At 36.7% G+C, this 20952-nt stretch overlaps 1 protein-coding gene across 14 annotated transcripts in view; it reads left to right on the forward strand.

Annotated features, from left to right (window-relative positions):
• The window catches only part of LOC145270082 (orphan steroid hormone receptor 2-like), a 428823-nt gene that overhangs the window by 401099 nt on the left and 6772 nt on the right, over window positions 1–20952 (forward strand). For all 14 annotated transcript variants that reach the window (XM_080126369.1, XM_080127865.1, XM_080127743.1 and 11 more), the window contains 2 exons: window positions 3121–3277; window positions 4560–4699. In XM_080126369.1, the coding sequence (XP_079982495.1) occupies window positions 3121–3277; window positions 4560–4699 (297 nt within the window). The remainder of the gene's footprint in view (window positions 1–3120; window positions 3278–4559; window positions 4700–20952) is intronic.

Here is a 20952-nt window from a genome sequence, read left to right on the forward strand (position 1 = left end):
CTAAACTAGCCCTCACTACACAACATAACTAAACTAGCCCTCACTACACAACATAACTAAACTAGCCCTCACTACACAACATAACTAAACTAGCCCTCACTACACAACATAACTAAACTAGCCCTCACTACACAACATAACTAAACTAGCCCTCACTACACAACATAACTAAACTAGCCCTCACTACACAACATAACTAAACTAGCCCTCACTACATGGCCTGGCTAAACCAGCCCTCGCTACACGGCCTGGCTAAACTACCCCTCACTACACAACATAACTAAACTAGCCCTCACTACATTGGCCTGACTAAACTAGCCTTCACTACATGGCCTGACTAAACTAGCCCTCACTACACGGCCTGGCTAAACTAGCCCTCACTACACAACATAACTAAACTAGCCCTCACTACACAACATAACTAAACTAGCCCTCACTACACAACATAACTAAACTAGCCCTCACTACACAACATAACTAAACTAGCCCTCACTACATGGCCTGGCTAAACCAGCCCTCGCTACACGGCCTGGCTAAACTACCCCTCACTACACAACATAACTAAACTAGCCCTCACTACATTGGCCTGACTAAACTAGCCTTCACTACATGGCCTGACTAAACTAGCCCTCACTACACGGCCTGGCTAAACTAGCCCTCACTACACAACATAACTAAACTAGCCCTCACTACACAACATAACTAAACTAGCCCTCACTACATGACCTGACTAAACTAGCCCTCACTACACAACATAACTAAACTAGCCCTCACTACACAACATAACTAAACTCGCTCTCACTACACAACATAACTAAACTAGCCCTCACAACATAACTAAACTAGCCCTCACTACACAACATAACTAAACTAGCCCTCACTACACGGCCTGGTTAAACTAGCCCTCACTACACGGCCTGGCTAAACTAGCCCTCACTACACAACATAACTAAATTTGCCCTCACTACACAACATAACTAAACTAGCCCTCACTACATGACCTGACTAAACTAGCCCTCACTACACAACATAACTAAACTAGCCCTCACTACACAACATAACTAAACTCGCTCTCACTACACAACATAACTAAACTAGCCCTCACAACACAACATAACTAAACTAGCCCTCACTACACAACATAACTAAACTAGCCCTCACTACACGGCCTGGTTAAACTAGCCCTCACTACACGGCCTGGCTAAACTAGCCCTCACTACACAACATAACTAAACTAGCCCTCACTACACAGCATAACTAAACTAGCCCTCACTACACAACATAACTAAACTAGCCCTCACTACACAACATAACTAAACTAGCTCTCACTACACAACATAACTAAACTAGCCCTCACAACACAACATAACTAAACTAGCCCTCACTACATTGCCTGGCTAAACTAGCCCTCACTACACAACATAACTAAACTAGCCCTCACTACACGGCCTGGTTAAACTAGCCCTCACTACACGGCCTGGCTAAACTAGCCTGCACTACACAACATAACTAAATTAGCCCTCATCACACAGTCTGACTAAACTAGCCCTGGCTGCATGACTTAACTAAACTAGCTCTCACTACACTACACAGTCAGACTAAAGTAGCCATTACTACTCGACTATACTAAACACACCGTTTATACACAGCCAGTATAAGCTAGCTCTCAATACATGGCCTAACTAAACTTCACTATAAGGTAAGACACAGCAAATCATCAGGCCACAACCAGACACAGCTATCCCCCCGATACACGGCCAGAGACACAGCTATCCCCAGATACACGGCCAGAGACACAGCTATCCCCCGGTACACGGCCAGAGACACAGCTGTCCCCCGATACATGGCCAGAGACACAGCTATCCCCCGATACATGGCCAGAGACACAGCTGTCCCCCGATACATGGCCAGAGACACAGCTGTCCCCCGATACATGGCCAGAGACACAGCTGTCCCCCGATACATGGCCAGAGACACAGCTGTCCCCCGATACATGGCCAGAGACACAGCTGTCCCCCGATACACGGCCAGAGACACAGCTATCCCCCGATACACGGCCAAAGACACAGCTGTCCCCCGATACATGGCCAGAGACACAGCTATCCCCCGGTACACGGCCAGAGACACAGCTATCCCCCGGTACACGGCCAGAGACACAGCTGTCCCCCGATACACGGCCAGAGACACAGCTGTCCCCGACACACACACACAGAACCAGAGCTGTCCCCCAACACACACACACACACACACACACACACACACACACACACACACACACACACACCTAGCTGTCCCACGATACACACACATAGACCCAACTGTCCTCCGATACACCCACAGACCCAGCTGTCCCCTGATGCACACACACAGAAACAGAGCTGTCCCCTGATACACACACAGAGACCCAGTTGTCCCCCCCCCCCGATACACACACACAGAGACCCAGCTGTCCCCCCCCCCCATACACACACACAGAGACCCAGCTGTGTTCCCCCCCCTCATACACACACACAGACCCAGCTGTCCCCCCCCCCGATACACACACACAGACAGAACTTAACCTCGATACCCGACCAGACACAGCTTACCCTCGATACATAGTCCGATACAGCTAGCTCTCACTACACTGCTAGACACAGTTAGATTAAACTAGGCCTAGATACAAGGCTGGACACAACTAGTCCTCAATACACAGCTAATCCTCCAGCCACGGCCAGACACAATTATTTGTTGATACACGGCCGAACAGAGCTATTCCTCAATCCATAGCCAGTTAGTTTAGTTTGCTTGTTTGTGTGTGAAACGGTCATCAAATTATACTGAATTCTTTTGAATTTCACTAAAAAGTGAATAAATAGTTGGTCATTAGAACATGACATAACCATTGTTTACTTATTTATTTTTGTAAAGCTCAGATTGAGCGATTCTGTCATCTGCCACAGAAAGCTGCTATTGAAGAACAAAAGAAAAACCAAGAAAGATTTTTATTTTTGCAAATCTATGTCATTTATTCAATCATCACCAACATGTTGTAAAACAATTCTAATTATTTATTATTATGGTTATTTTAAAGTTGTTTTTTTTCTTGATTTGATGTTTTGCGTTTTTCTCCCTTGGCAGGTAATTTGTTGAACACCCCAAACTTTCAATTCAACCTGAACACTCCCTCTCCAATGCCGGCTTATTTAAATGTACAGTACATTTGTGAAAGTGCATCACGACTTCTTTTCCTTTCGATGCATTGGGTCAAATCAATACCAGCATTCCTGCTTCTCAAGTAAGATATAAAAATCATTTCAAATATTAAAATTTCATTTTTTTTTGACTTTTGCTTCTGCTCCATTTTATCCCCATTTTTTTATTTTTTTCTTCCTCATTTCTTTTTTTTTATTTTATCTTTTTGGTTCCCTCCTCATTTATTTTCTCGTGGATATCTTTTTTTTTGTTTTCTTTTGGATATCTGTCGTCTATATTTCTTTTTTTATTTCTTTTTTATTTCTTTTTTTCTATTCTTTTTTCATGCTATTTTTGGCAAACACCTTGTTTTTAATTTTTTGATTACTACAACTACTACTAATAATGATAATAATGATGATGATGATGATCCAAAGAAACTGAAAGTACTAGAAATAACATAATCCCCCCCCCTCCCACAGGAAAAAAATGTACATACATATATACTAGCACTTTGAAGGAGGAGAGATAGTTATTTTGTTTTATTATTATTTTGGCAGCAAAATCTCCACTGGAAAGGTGTGGAATGCTGGAACTTTAGGAAAGTTTATTCACACTCAAGTTCCAGAGAATTCACTGGTAAACAACTGTTGCAATAATGCAACATAATTTGTAGCGATTATCGAAAACGGTTGGACCCATATATTACATATATTATACCTTGTACTTGAAATTCAGTACACAGCTTACTGCAGTTCAATAACATGAGAGACACTTTGGTGATAGTCTCAATAGTAGAAGGTTTGAATGGACATCACGCTCATCAGATTTTTATGTTTGGGTTTATCTTAAAAATGATGTCTATCAAAATAATTTCTGAACTAAAGAGATTCGATCATCTCAACCAAAATCAGGACAGTGCTAATAGAGGAGTATGGCAGAATTATTGACAATTTTGCATGTTGTAACCAGGTGTACTTATCATTGAATGGTGATATAATAAAGACTGTTGGAAATTTATAATTGAAACTTGGAGGACAAGTTAGGCATAAACTGAAATTCGTTTGTAGTGAATCATAGTTAAATTGCAGAATTTTATCAGCGATTCCAATGGGAGCCTTTCCTTTAGTTACTGGATACAATTTTTTATCGAAACAAACTTGGGGCACTGGAATCCCACACGAAAATTGCATGTTCTGCTTATTGACTGATTTACCTTAACTACTATTTTAAAATGAGCCTCTCTCTACTAACATGTAACCTTGCTCAATCAAAGTCTTTGCTATCTCACTTCCTCCTGTTCTACCTTCTCCTTGTTTACGCTTTCATATAACAAAACTATTTGACATTGCAATTATGTTTGTTTGTTTTTTTTTCTTTTGCAGTAACGATGTGCAAATGTTGTTGGTGAGAAGCTGTTGGTGTGAGATGTTTGTTCTTGGTCTTGCCCAGTGTTCACACTCCATGTATCTCCCTACAATCCTGGGTGCTATTCTCAATCATCTACAATCTCCAATTGCATTTGGTAAGCAACCCTAACCCCTTTCTTCATACATTCTGCTTGATTATGTGTATATATAATTTTTTATAGATGAATGTTTATTACTGACAGTCATATGTTTCATGTTCACTAACAATCATCAGTATGGCTATATATAACTCTATCACTGGTTTGACAATCTGAATCTTAGACCCAAATAATTCCAATTTAATATTCTTAACCACTTGGTTACTCTGACAGTCATATTTAAATTTAAGAGAAAGAAACCCTATAATTTACAAACATTAAGTCTCAGAAAGTCTTCGACTTACCAAAAGTGGCAATATGTATATATATATATATATATAATTATATATGTATATATATATATATATATATATATATATATATATATATATATATAGTGCAAAATTTTGTTGTTGAAAATTCAAAGACTCACGTTTTCTTTTTATAACCTTCATTTATTTCCTGGATTTTTCCATTACAGCTGTTTCATTAATGAGTTGGCAATTTTACGATTTATGTTTCCGTAAAAATATCCTGCCCCCACCAACTTCATCAGATGTTTATCCATTAGATTTTTACAACAAATGGTATATTTTTAACATGCTGAACATCGTATTTTTACCCGAATACGATGTCCAGCATGTTAAATCTAATGGATAAGCATCGGATGAAGTTGGTGGGGACAGAATATTTTTACGGAAATATAAATCGTAAAATTGACAACTCATTAATGAAACAGCTGTAATGGAAAAATCCAGGAAATAAACGAAGGTTATAAAAAGAAAATGTGAGTCTTTGAATTTTCAACAAAATTTTGCACTATATATGCTCTGTCTCTATTAAACAGACACATTGAGCTTAACTCAAAATTAACGGCGAATGGTTTTAAAATAAAAATCTAGACCCGTTAAATGAAAATGGTATACATTGAAAGTAAAGACATTTCAAAAACAAACTTTTAAAAAAAATATATATATATATATATAAAAGCGAGATAAGTCACAGATAAAAGATCAAGTGATATATCCTGATAGATATTACATTGAGCTAATACTTTCAGGGTGATCCTAGCCTGTAAATCAAAATATAAACATATATTCGAGTTAAGAATTTATTGTTTGACATAAGGAATATATAGATGGGAGTTATGTTAATTTCCTTAATCCATGGATTTTCAATAATGGCTCATATCATCAGAGGAAATGACATGCGGTTAGCAAAATGTTCAGCTATGAATAAACAAGTATTTTGCTTTTCAGCACATATATTGAAAATGTTATTTGAATGGTGAATAATAGTTATCGGAAAAGGAATTTCATACAACCTGGGCGGTCCATTATTGGAGTGAATTCAATATTTTCCCGAGTATTACTCTCAGGTCGGAGGAATAGTGGTCCAGAGGAGAAGCTAACAATTCTATATAACCATAGCATATATTTCTGTCGGTGATGAAATTTGTACGTTGAGTCATATATGCATATCTCGGGTGCAAGAGTGTTTGAAAATTAGTTTGGATTGATAAATGATCGGAGAGATGCTTTTTCCATCCGATGTGGCGACAGTGTATCAAATATTGAATCAATGCTCCATTCCATAGCATATATTTCTGTCGGTGATGAAATTTGTACGTTGAGTCATATATGCATATCTCAGGTGCAAGAGTGTTTGAAAATTAGTTTGGATTGATAAATGATCGGAGAGATGCTTTTTCCATCCGATGTGGCGACAGTGTATCAAATATTGAATCAATGCTCCATTCCATAGCATATATTTCTGTCGGTGATGAAATTTGTACGTTGAGTCATATATGCATATCTCAGGTGCAAGAGTGTTTGAAAATTAGTTTGGATTGATAAATGATCGGAGAGATGCTTTTTCCATCCGATGTGGCGACAGTGTATCAAATATTGAATCAATGCTCCATTCCATAGCATATATTTCTGTCGGTGATGAAATTTGTACGTTGAGTCATATATGCATATCTCAGGTGCAAGAGTGTTTGAAAATTAGTTTGGATTGATAAATGATCGGAGAGATGCTTTTTCCATCCGATGTGGCGACAGTGTATCAAATATTGAATCAATGCTCCATTCCATAGCATATATTTCTGTCGGTGATGAAATTTGTACGTTGAGTCATATATGCATATCTCAGGTGCAAGAGTGTTTGAAAATTAGTTTGGATTGATAAATGATCGGAGAGATGCTTTTTCCATCCGATGTGGCGACAGTGTATCAAATATTGAATCAATGCTCCATTCCATAGCATATATTTCTGTCGGTGATGAAATTTGTACGTTGAGTCATATATGCATATCTCGGGTGCAAGAGTGTTTGAAAATTAGTTTGGATTGATAAATGATCGGAGAGATGCTTTTTCCATCCGATGTGGCGACAGTGTATCAAATATTGAATCAATGCTCCATTCCATAGCATATATTTCTGTCGGTGATGAAATTTGTACGTTGAGTCATATATGCATATCTCAGGTGCAAGAGTGTTTGAAAATTAGTTTGGATTGATAAATGATCGGAGAGATGCTTTTTCCATCCGATGTGGCGACAGTGTATCAAATATTGAATCAATGCTCCATTCCATAGCATATATTTCTGTCGGTGATGAAATTTGTACGTTGAGTCATATATGCATATCTCAGGTGCAAGAGTGTTTGAAAATTAGTTTGGATTGATAAATGATCGGAGAGATGCTTTTTCCATCCGATGTGGCGACAGTGTATCAAATATTGAATCAATGCTCCATTCCATAGCATATATTTCTGTCGGTGATGAAATTTGTACGTTGAGTCATATATGCATATCTCAGGTGCAAGAGTGTTTGAAAATTAGTTTGGATTGATAAATGATCGGAGAGATGCTTTTTCCATCCGATGTGGCGACAGTGTATCAAATATTGAATCAATGCTCCATTCCATAGCATATATTTCTGTCGGTGATGAAATTTGTACGTTGAGTCATATATGCATATCTCAGGTGCAAGAGTGTTTGAAAATTAGTTTGGATTGATAAATGATCGGAGAGATGCTTTTTCCATCCGATGTGGCGACAGTGTATCAAATATTGAATCAATGCTCCATTCCATAGCATATATTTCTGTCGGTGATGAAATTTGTACGTTGAGTCATATATGCATATCTCGGGTGCAAGAGTGTTTGAAAATTAGTTTGGATTGATAAATGATCAGAGAGATGCTTTTTCCATCCGATGTGGCGACAGTGTATCAAATATTGAATCAATGCTCCATTCCATAGCATATATTTCTGTCGGTGATGAAATTTGTACGTTGAGTCATATATGCATATCTCGGGTGCAAGAGTGTTTGAAAATTAGTTTGGATTGATAAATGATCAGAGAGATGCTTTTTCCATCCGATGTGGCGACAGTGTATCAAATATTGAATCAATGCTCCATTCCATAGCATATATTTCTGTCGGTGATGAAATTTGTACGTTGAGTCATATATGCATATCTCGGGTGCAAGAGTGTTTGAAAATTAGTTTGGATTGATAAATGATCGGAGAGATGCTTTTTCCATCCGATGTGGCGACAGTGTATCAAATATTTAATCAATGCTCCATTCCATAGCATATATTTCTGTCGGTGATGAAATTTGTACGTTGAGTCATATATGCATATCTCAGGTGCAAGAGTGTTTGAAAATTAGTTTGGATTGATAAATGATCGGAGAGATGCTTTTTCCATCCGATGTGGCGACAGTGTATCAAATATTGAATCAATGCTCCATTCCATAGCATATATTTCTGTCGGTGATGAAATTTGTACGTTGAGTCATATATGCATATCTCGGGTGCAAGAGTGTTTGAAAATTAGTTTGGATTGATAAATGATCAGAGAGATGCTTTTTCCATCCGATGTGGCGACAGTGTATCAAATATTGAATCAATGCTCCATTCCATAGCATATATTTCTGTCGGTGATGAAATTTGTACGTTGAGTCATATATGCATATCTCAGGTGCAAGAGTGTTTGAAAATTAGTTTGGATTGATAAATGATCAGAGAGATGCTTTTTCCATCCGATGTGGCGACAGTGTATCAAATATTGAATCAATGCTCCATTCCATAGCATATATTTCTGTCGGTGATGAAATTTGTACGTTGAGTCATATATGCATATCTCAGGTGCAAGAGTGTTTGAAAATTAGTTTGGATTGATAAATGATCGGAGAGATGCTTTTTCCATCCGATGTGGCGACAGTGTATCAAATATTGAATCAATGCTCCATTCCATAGCATATATTTCTGTCGGTGATGAAATTTGTACGTTGAGTCATATATGCATATCTCGGGTGCAAGAGTGTTTGAAAATTAGTTTGGATTGATAAATGATCGGAGAGATGCTTTTTCCATCCGATGTGGCGACAGTGTATCAAATATTGAATCAATGCTCCATTCCATAGCATATATTTCTGTCGGTGATGAAATTTGTACGTTGAGTCATATATGCATATCTCAGGTGCAAGAGTGTTTGAAAATTAGTTTGGATTGATAAATGATCGGAGAGATGCTTTTTCCATCCGATGTGGCGACAGTGTATCAAATATTGAATCAATGCTCCATTCCATAGCATATATTTCTGTCGGTGATGAAATTTGTACGTTGAGTCATATATGCATATCTCAGGTGCAAGAGTGTTTGAAAATTAGTTTGGATTGATAAATGATCGGAGAGATGCTTTTTCCATCCGATGTGGCGACAGTGTATCAAATATTGAATCAATGCTCCATTCCATAGCATATATTTCTGTCGGTGATGAAATTTGTACGTTGAGTCATATATGCATATCTCAGGTGCAAGAGTGTTTGAAAATTAGTTTGGATTGATAAATGATCGGAGAGATGCTTTTTCCATCCGATGTGGCGACAGTGTATCAAATATTGAATCAATGCTCCATTCCATAGCATATATTTCTGTCGGTGATGAAATTTGTACGTTGAGTCATATATGCATATCTCAGGTGCAAGAGTGTTTGAAAATTAGTTTGGATTGATAAATGATCGGAGAGATGCTTTTTCCATCCGATGTGGCGACAGTGTATCAAATATTGAATCAATGCTCCATTCCATAGCATATATTTCTGTCGGTGATGAAATTTGTACGTTGAGTCATATATGCATATCTCGGGTGCAAGAGTGTTTGAAAATTAGTTTGGATTGATAAATGATCAGAGAGATGCTTTTTCCATCCGATGTGGCGACAGTGTATCAAATATTGAATCAATGCTCCATTCCATAGCATATATTTCTGTCGGTGATGAAATTTGTACGTTGAGTCATATATGCATATCTCGGGTGCAAGAGTGTTTGAAAATTAGTTTGGATTGATAAATGATCAGAGAGATGCTTTTTCCATCCGATGTGGCGACAGTGTATCAAATATTGAATCAATGCTCCATTCCATAGCATATATTTCTGTCGGTGATGAAATTTGTACGTTGAGTCATATATGCATATCTCGGGTGCAAGAGTGTTTGAAAATTAGTTTGGATTGATAAATGATCGGAGAGATGCTTTTTCCATCCGATGTGGCGACAGTGTATCAAATATTTAATCAATGCTCCATTCCATAGCATATATTTCTGTCGGTGATGAAATTTGTACGTTGAGTCATATATGCATATCTCAGGTGCAAGAGTGTTTGAAAATTAGTTTGGATTGATAAATGATCGGAGAGATGCTTTTTCCATCCGATGTGGCGACAGTGTATCAAATATTGAATCAATGCTCCATTCCATAGCATATATTTCTGTCGGTGATGAAATTTGTACGTTGAGTCATATATGCATATCTCGGGTGCAAGAGTGTTTGAAAATTAGTTTGGATTGATAAATGATCAGAGAGATGCTTTTTCCATCCGATGTGGCGACAGTGTATCAAATATTGAATCAATGCTCCATTCCATAGCATATATTTCTGTCGGTGATGAAATTTGTACGTTGAGTCATATATGCATATCTCAGGTGCAAGAGTGTTTGAAAATTAGTTTGGATTGATAAATGATCAGAGAGATGCTTTTTCCATCCGATGTGGCGACAGTGTATCAAATATTGAATCAATGCTCCATTCCATAGCATATATTTCTGTCGGTGATGAAATTTGTACGTTGAGTCATATATGCATATCTCGGGTGCAAGAGTGTTTGAAAATTAGTTTGGATTGATAAATGATCAGAGAGATGCTTTTTCCATCCGATGTGGCAACAGTGTATCAAATATTGAATCAATGCTCCATTCCATAGCATATATTTCTGTCGGTGATGAAATTTGTACGTTGAGTCATATATGCATATCTCGGGTGCAAGAGTGTTTGAAAATTAGTTTGGATTGATAAATGATCAGAGAGATGCTTTTTCCATCCGATGTGGCGACAGTGTATCAAATATTGAATCAATGCTCCATTCCATAGCATATATTTCTGTCGGTGATGAAATTTTTACGTTGAGTCATATATGCATATCTCGGGTGCAAGAGTGTTTGAAAATTAGTTTGAATTGATAAATGATCAGAGAGATGCTTTTTCCATCCGATGTGGCGACAGTGTATCAAATATTGAATCAATGCTCCATTCCATAGCATATATTTCTGTCGGTGATGAAATTTGTACGTTGAGTCATATATGCATATCTCAGGTGCAAGAGTGTTTGAAAATTAGTTTGGATTGATAAATGATCAGAGAGATGCTTTTTCCATCCGATGTGGCGACAGTGTATCAAATATTGAATCAATGCTCCATTCCATAGCATATATTTCTGTCGGTGATGAAATTTGTACGTTGAGTCATATATGCATATCTCAGGTGCAAGAGTGTTTGAAAATTAGTTTGGATTGATAAATGATCAGAGAGATGCTTTTTCCATCCGATGTGGCGACAGTGTATCAAATATTGAATCAATGCTCCATTCCATAGCATATATTTCTGTCGGTGATGAAATTTGTACGTTGAGTCATATATGCATATCTCGGGTGCAAGAGTGTTTGAAAATTAGTTTGGATTGATAAATGATCAGAGAGATGCTTTTTCCATCCGATGTGGCGACAGTGTATCAAATATTGAATCAATGCTCCATTCCATAGCATATATTTCTGTCGGTGATGAAATTTGTACGTTGAGTCATATATGCATATCTCAGGTGCAAGAGTGTTTGAAAATTAGTTTGGATTGATAAATGATCGGAGAGATGCTTTTTCCATCCGATGTGGCGACAGTGTATCAAATATTGAATCAATGCTCCATTCCATAGCATATATTTCTGTCGGTGATGAAATTTGTACGTTGAGTCATATATGCATATCTCGGGTGCAAGAGTGTTTGAAAATTAGTTTGGATTGATAAATGATCGGAGAGATGCTTTTTCCATCCGATGTGGCGACAGTGTATCAAATATTGAATCAATGCTCCATTCCATAGCATATATTTCTGTCGGTGATGAAATTTGTACGTTGAGTCATATATGCATATCTCGGGTGCAAGAGTGTTTGAAAATTAGTTTGGATTGATAAATGATCGGAGAGATGCTTTTTCCATCCGATGTGGCGACAGTGTATCAAATATTGAATCAATGCTCCATTCCATAGCATATATTTCTGTCGGTGATGAAATTTGTACGTTGAGTCATATATGCATATCTCAGGTGCAAGAGTGTTTGAAAATTAGTTTGGATTGATAAATGATCGGAGAGATGCTTTTTCCATCCGATGTGGCGACAGTGTATCAAATATTGAATCAATGCTCCATTCCATAGCATATATTTCTGTCGGTGATGAAATTTGTACGTTGAGTCATATATGCGTATCTCGGGTGCAAGAGTGTTTGAAAATTAGTTTGGATTGATAAATGATCGGAGAGATGCTTTTTCCATCCGATGTGGCGACAGTGTATCAAATATTGAATCAATGCTCCATTCCATAGCATATATTTCTGTCGGTGATGAAATTTGTACGTTGAGTCATATATGCATATCTCGGGTGCAAGAGTGTTTGAAAATTAGTTTGGATTTATAAATGATCGGAGAGATGCTTTTTCCATCCGGTGTGTTAGATGATTGGCTTCTAATATCGGTTGATTTTCTGGGGGTCGGTTTACTTGTTGAGAACGAGTGAAGAAAGCCATTTAGAAGAGGAATAAGAGGGTAGGGTAGAGAGGATGAGGAGGTAAGGGGGAGGGAGAGGTTAGATCTGTGCGTGTATTAGATGCAGTTAGATCCGACTATCTATATAACTATCCATATATCTATCCATCAATATATGCATATACGCAAATACACACATACAGGCATCTATACATATCCATACATGTACATACATACATAAATACATGCGCACACACATAACCATACATATACCCACACGTACAAGCATGTGTCGATGCATAGTTGCACACAAACGCACACACTTATATATATGTGCAATGCACATTGTGCATACATATATACGCACATATATGCACATACATACAGGCATATGCATACACATATATATGTATATACATTTTTTTTTTTTTTTTTTTAATTCAATTTTCACCCCAAACAAGGCACAGTGCCACTTTAGGGGCTACTATCAGGGACTTAATTAGCGGGGTCATTATGAAGGGAGATGAGTAGAAAGATGTTTGTTCACATTACACTTGAACTTCTGCATATCATTGCAGTTGGGAAAGCAGAATCCCGGAAGGGAGTTCAAAAGACCCGCAGTTATGGGGAAGAAACTATTGGAGTAAAAGGCTTTCTTGCACCTAGGGATCTCTACTCTAAAGGGATGAGACTTGGTAGCTTGTCGGGTTTGTCGGGGGTAGTTACGTCGGGGAGGTACAAGTGTTTGCAGTTTGTCAGAGCATTCACCATTAAAGTATTTGTAAAACAGGTAGAGGGATGCAACATCTCGTCGATGGGACAGAGGCTGAAGCCTAGATGACAGTTCAGGACCTATCAGGTTGGCGACTCTCTCTTGAATCCTGTCCAGGAGCGAGAGACAAGAAGCAGATGCACCAGCCTAGATGTGACAACAGTACTCCATACATGGGCGAATGGTTGCCTTATAGAGGTATAGGATACTGTCAGGCGTAAGTAGTTTTCTAGCACGGTAGAGGGAGCCAACCTTCCTTGCAGCAGCCTTGGCAATGCTCTCAATGTATCTATTCCAGTTCATATTCCCTGTAAACGTTAGGCCGAGGAGTTTAAAAGAAGTACTTTCAGGTAATGTGTTCTTGGCCATTGCTATTGGTGGCAGAGAAGGTTTCTTGTAGTTATTGAAGGAAACAAGCTTAGTCTTAGCAGCATTGAATGTGACCAACCATTTTTGTCCCCATTCCACTACAGATTGGAGGTCATCCTCTAGCGTTTCTGCCATTTCCTTGGATATGTGTTCATTTGTTTTCCCCTCATATCTGTTATAGAGAGTGGTGTCATCGGCAAATATACCCATCTCCGAAACAATTTTATCAGGGAGGTCGTTTATGAATATCAGGAATAATAGAGGTCCAAGGATAGACCCCTGAGGTACTCCCGCATTTATGTCATATTGTTTGGATGTACGACCGTCGAGGACAACTTTGATTTTTCTATTACTTAAGAAGGATTTAATTACATTATGAATTCTTCCAGTGATTCCATATGATCTAATTTTCCTTAGAAGACCATCGTGCCATACCCTGTCAAAAGCCTTAGATATATCGAGGGCCACCGCTCTACCCTCCCCTGTTTTATCCAATGAACGGTATATACGTTCAGAAACTACAGTTAAGATATCTGCTGTTGAACGGGCTTGCCTGAATCCATATTGTTTGTCAGTCAGGAGTTTAGCAGCTGTTAGGTGCTGGACTAGGGCTTGATTAACTAAGGACTCAAATATTTTGGCGAAAAGTGGGAGGAGGCTAATGGGGCGATAATTTAGTGGGTCAGTTCTTTCACCAGAATTCTTGAAGACTGGTACCACAGAGGCGGTTTTCCAGCAGTCGGGAAAACAAGATTCGTTAAGACATTTATTGTAAAGTTTGGACAGAACTGGAGCAATCTCGGCAGAGCATTTTTTTAATAGCACAGCCGGGATGAGATCTGGTCCACATGCTTTTGAGGTGTCTAGGATTTTTATAATAGCATGTACCTGAGAAGGGGTGATTTTCAAATATATACATATATATATATATATATACACACACATACATCTACATGCAGATATAAACACGCATATCCATATATATACCACGCGCATGCACTCACACAGTTACATATACACAAACATTAATAATTAATTGGGTTTTTCTAATAGTTCTCTTCTAGATTGGGAGTGTGCTCCCAATATATCTGCGTGCACAAATGGTCCGGTGATATTCAAACATTTAGAGTGTGCTAACTTAAGGCATACGCATATATTTCTATAAATTGCCTATACATATATATATATATATATATATATATATATATATATATATATATATATATATATAAAAGTGAACGTTGCTGTGTGTGTACATTTCCCTACGCAATAACTCTGTCAATTTTAAGTTTAGACACTCGAAATTTGATATACAGGCTACTGAGATTTGGGAAAATCTTTGTGATCTGTTTTCGGCCAGAAATTTCGCTGTTAAGGGGTCAAAGTTCAATGATTTGACCCTGAAGAACACTATCAAACTCCTCCATCAATTTTGGATCTAAACACCTGAAATTTAAGATATAGGTTCCTTGGACATAGATCTAACTTGATAACTTGATTTGAGCTGTAAACAAATGTTAAAGGGTCATAATAGAGGTCAAAGTTTTTTAAAATTTGACCTCTGCTGTCTCTACCAAATTACTCAGCCAATTTCTGGTCTAAACATTTGAAATTTTACATAAAGGGTATTCAGAGATAGAGCAAACTTTTTAATCGGCATAGATCGAAAATTTTTATTTACCAATATATAAATGTTTGCATGTCTGCCTAAAACTTTCGACAGAGATGACTGATTTTTACAAAATCAGTATCGTTTTGAAGTTCAACCTTTCAGACGCCAAATATCGAAAAATTAGCTAAATACATTAATATCTTCACTGTCAACTGGGAACTTTTCTACAGGGGAGGGGGTGCTTTTTTTGCCGATATTTTTGAAAATCTTCCTCTCCTTTCGATGGTCTAGCCTTAATTTTAAAAAATGTCATTTCTAGTTTGGCGGTGGTCGTAACCGCAAAGATGTCACATTTTTTCGCCATTCTTTTCTCCCTTCAGGGTACGGGTTCGAGCCTGTCTTCCTACTACCACTTTTTTTTTTTTTTTCCCTCAACATACACATCCAAACACCCGGGCAACGCCTGGTTGAAATGCTAGTATATCTATAAAAGTGAACGTGTCTGTGTACATTTCCTTACGCAATAACTCTGTCAATTTTAAGTCTAGAGACTCAAAATTTGATATACAGGGTACTGAAATTTTGGAAAATCTTTGTGATCCGTTTTCGGACAGAAATTTGGCTGTTAAGGGACCAAAGTTCAATGATTTGACCTTTGAGAACTCTACCAAACTCCTCCGTCAATTTTGGGCCTAAACACTTGAAATTTTCGATATAGATCTAACTTAATAACTTGATTTGAGCTGAAAACAATAAATTTTAAAGGGTCATAATAGGGGTCAAACTTAAAAAAAATTGACTGCTTTTTTTTTTTTTTTTTTTTTTTTTTTGCTAAACATACACCTCCAAACACCCGGGGAATGCTGGGCTGAAAATGTTTATATATAAATATATATATATATATATATATATATATATATATATATATATATATATATATATATACACACACACATGTACATATACATAAATAAATATATATACACACACACATTCATATATATACATATACACACATTCATATATATATATATATATATATATATATATATATATATATATATTAAACCTATACATGACAAATCAGTACGTCATTTGACCGAATATGCTCTTGTTTCCCACTCTACCAATATAATTAAACAAAGAAAAGTGTTTTTTCATATTTATCCTTATTTAGCAAAAACTATTATTCACAAAAATAGATAATCTAGAAAGTACTTCTGAATGCATGTATAATGCATTATTTTATTTTCTGTAATTATCGCAATTTGTATATATGTATATAATTTCTTAATTTACATAAAAATAAACCTGCTGCTCTACGCATTCTTAGTATACATACCCCTAAATAACTGCACTAGTTTTTCTCTATTGCTGTTTTCATGGTAGGTGTTCGACTGATCTCCAATCTCTGGGTTCCCTCATAAGTCATTCACAGCAAGAACTCAACTTAATACTACCACTGCAATGAACTTCCTTTTCTTTCTGGTTACAAACAGAGTTCCATGGACAGAGTTTCTTTCCAAGAACTTGCCATTTATGGAACACAACACCATGGAGGCATTTTTCTATCAGACTAGAACAAATTCAAAGTCAACAAATATGAAGCTATCGTCTTAATTACTAAGAATTTCTCCTTTCTGTCCATTGTTTTTAAATCTATCATAGTTTAGCATCTAACAGATATTAACTGTCATCTTTGAGTGACATTTGGTCTTGATACCTGGTGACCATTTCTATTTTATTTATCTCCTAGTCAGGTGGTTCGACACAAGGTCAGGTATCGTTTTGAAAAGCGTGAGCACTAGGATAAAACACACAGGTTAACAAAAAAATGCATGACCAGTCCAGTTAGTAATCCCCAGGAGGAGCATTTCAGACAATTAGCAATAAGATAACTACTTCTCAGAGATTTAAATCCTTTGTTCAGAATGACATGTTCAGGGTTTTTCTAACATTTTTATTCATTGTTAGACAAAATATAATAGAGATGATATATATTATTATTATTATTGTTATTGTTGTCGTTATTATTATTATTGTTATTATTATTATTATTGTTGTTATGATTATTATTATTATTATTGTTATCATCATCATTATTGTTATTATTGATATTGTTATTATTATTATTATTGTTATTATTATTGTTATTATTATTATTATTATTATTATTGTTATGATTATTATTATTATTATGTTATTATTATTATTGTCATTATTATCTTTATTATTATTATTATTATTATTATTGCCATTATTATTGTTGTTATTATTATTATTATTATTATTATTGTTGTTAGTAGCAAGACCTGTGGAAATTCCACAGGGGGCTCATTCATATGTAATATATTTATGTTGGCATTCTGTGTTCAGTGTAAATGGAGATGCTCTGATATTATTGTAACTTTTTTGTTTAAACTGCGGAAGTATTTGTCTAAGCTAGCACGAACACCTGGTAAAGCCCGGTCGTAAAATATGCTTGAATATATTTTAATTCTTGCAGATTTTGTATATATTATTATAGAGTTAATGTTCTATCGATTTTTATATATCATAAAGTTGTGATTTCAAAAATAAAAAAATATATCCATATGACTTGGGTGCATTAGCTTGAATCAAAACAGAAATAAAAACTTATGAAAAAAAAAATATGTATATATATATATAACTTGACTTCCTTCAGCCATAATCGAAATTGAAACCAAAACTTATGAAGAATTCTTGATAAAATTATTTATAAAAAAAAACAGATGATTTAAGTGCCATCCGCTATAGTGGAAACCAAAACCAAAAGTTATGAATAATTCTTGTTAAAATTATTTATGAAAAGAAATAGAACATAACAAACGACTCGGATGTAAGCGTGGCACAGAAAAGAACACACGCTATCGTATTAATATATAGATTATTATAATAAAATGAAATATGTATCAAGTGCGTTTGAAACCAAATCACAACGTAAGATTAGGAAAATAAACAAATATTTTACTTGTTTGAAATTTATCACAAATATATTTCAGAGGAAGACTCCATCTTCGGTGTGTCCTTTGTTTTTTTTTTTTTTTTCTTTTCTTCTTCCTTGCCATACAGTTCAAACAATTCAAAATACAACTGACAGATACAACGCGCGGCTCTATACAGACTTCTTTCTCCAAAGTAACAACATGGCAAGGAAGAAGAAAAAAAGGAAACAAAGGACACACCGAAGATGGAGTCTTCCTCTGAAATATATTTGTGATTAATTTCAAACAAGTAAAATATTTGTTTATTTTCTTAATCTTACGTTGTGATTTGGTTTCAAACGCACTTGATGCGTATTTCATTTTATTCAAATTAAAACAACGTTTCTATTGAACTCTCATTCTTGACGATATAGATTATTGTTGCTATTGTTATCAATCCCCTGACAAAGGAGGAATTGAACCTAGTAATTCACACCCATTCGTCTGTTCATTTGTTCGCACTTTTCTCAATAACTATGCCTTAGATTTTTTAAAAATTTTGCACAAACATTAGTCATGGTGAAAGTAAATTTTTGCCAGAACGGATTTTCCTGGATAACTCTAGTTCCCCCAGGGGGCATCACAGTAGTAAAATTGCCCCCAAATCGTCTATTTATTCATTTGTCTACATGTTTCTCAATAACCACGCCTTGAATTATTTTGAAATTTGCACAGACATTAATTATGGTGAAAGTAAATTTTTCACTCATGAAGTGGGGGACGCCGCATGTTATTATTATTGTTTTTTTTTTTTTTTTTTACATGGAAGTCACCACTTATCAAGGCCCGGAAGCCACTCTGGGATAAGGGTTATTGCGTGTACAGTAATTAATGGGATAGTATTGTAGTAATCATTAGTATTGGAGATTTGATAAAGTGTCTTACTTAAGTTTGTCAGGAATTTGTTTATGTTGGACTTGAAGATATCCAAGTTGTAGTCAGGTGGGAAACAGAAGAGAGTTCCACAGGCGTGCACTTCTAAGAAAGAAGCTTTGTTCATGGAATCTACATTTTGATTTAGGCACAGATAAGGAGTCGGGGGAAAATTACTGACAGTAGTTTCAGCTAGTCTGGTGTTTTTCGTGAAAGATTGGTGAGGGGGACCAGAGATTGGAGCTCGGACGAGCACTTGCCATGGAAATAACAATAAAACAATGACAGGCTCGCAACATCCCTTTTGTGGGAGAGAGTTTGCAGGGAAGAGAAAAGGGCATCCCCCACTAGGCTACGAAGTCTATTTTGTACTCTGTCAAGGCAGGATAGACTGTTTTTAGCAGCTCCTGCTCAGATATGGCAGCAGTACTCCATCCTTGGACGTACTTGGCTTTTATATAGATAAAGAATTGCATCAGTAGTGAGATATCTTTTGGAGCAGTAGAAGGATCCCACCATTTTCCCAGCGTCCCTGGCAACAGATTTGATGTATGTGTTCCATTTCAGATCAGGAGTAAAAGTCAAACCCAGAAGCTTGTCCAAACATGGAGCCTCCCCAAGATGAGAGCCATCCATTTCAATTGATGCCATATGAGAATCAGAGCGTTGATGATGTAAAGATGGGAGCTTAGTTTTAGATGCATTAAAAGTGACCAGCCACCTCTTCTCCCACTGTACCACGCGCTCAAGATCAGAGGAGAGAGAATCAGAGAGAACTTTGTCATTTATGGCCTTTGATGTGTTGCCATAGAAGGTCGTGTCATCAGCATAGATGTCAACGAATGATTTAAGTATGTGTTTTGGGAGATCATTGATGTAGATCAGGAAGAGAGTTGGGCCCAGGATGGACCCCTGAGGGACTCCAGCATTAATACTGTGGACCTCTGATTTCTGCCCATCAACCACTACTCTTATGAACCTATCAGAGACAAATGATTTAATAATTGAGAAAACATTTCCAGTTATACCGTAGCCGGAAATCTTGTGAAGTAAGCCCATATGCCATACCTAATCGAAGGCTTTTGATATGTCAAGCCTTTGTCGAGAGATTCACTAATCCTATTAGATATAACTGTTAGCACATTTGCTGTAGATCTAGCAGAATGGAAACCATATTGCATGTCACTAAGAAGGTTATTTCTGCTGAGGTGGTTGACTACTTCTCTATTTAATATGGATTCCAGCAGCTTACTTATGACACACAGGAGACTGTTCGAGAGAGTATCTGCCATTTCTTTAGATATGTGTTAGAGAGAGTATCTTTTAATTATGAACTCATCTAGGGAAGTGGTCAGCCTTATGCCAGTTTCACTTAGAAAGAATATGTCCGGTTTCGTCTCCTGTAATTGGGTTTCAACCTCTGGAAGGTTGGAATGTATACCACTGATGTTGGAGAAGGAGACATGGTAGTAGGAGTCTACGTTGGAGGATGGGGTTCTAGGTTTATTAGTGTTTTTTTTTGTTTTTGAGATATTTC

Source organism: Euprymna scolopes, chromosome 1, assembly GCF_053919585.1.
Source record: "Euprymna scolopes isolate OS-2025 chromosome 1, ASM5391958v1, whole genome shotgun sequence".
In the NCBI taxonomy this organism is placed as follows: Eukaryota; Metazoa; Mollusca; class Cephalopoda; order Sepiida; family Sepiolidae; genus Euprymna; species Euprymna scolopes.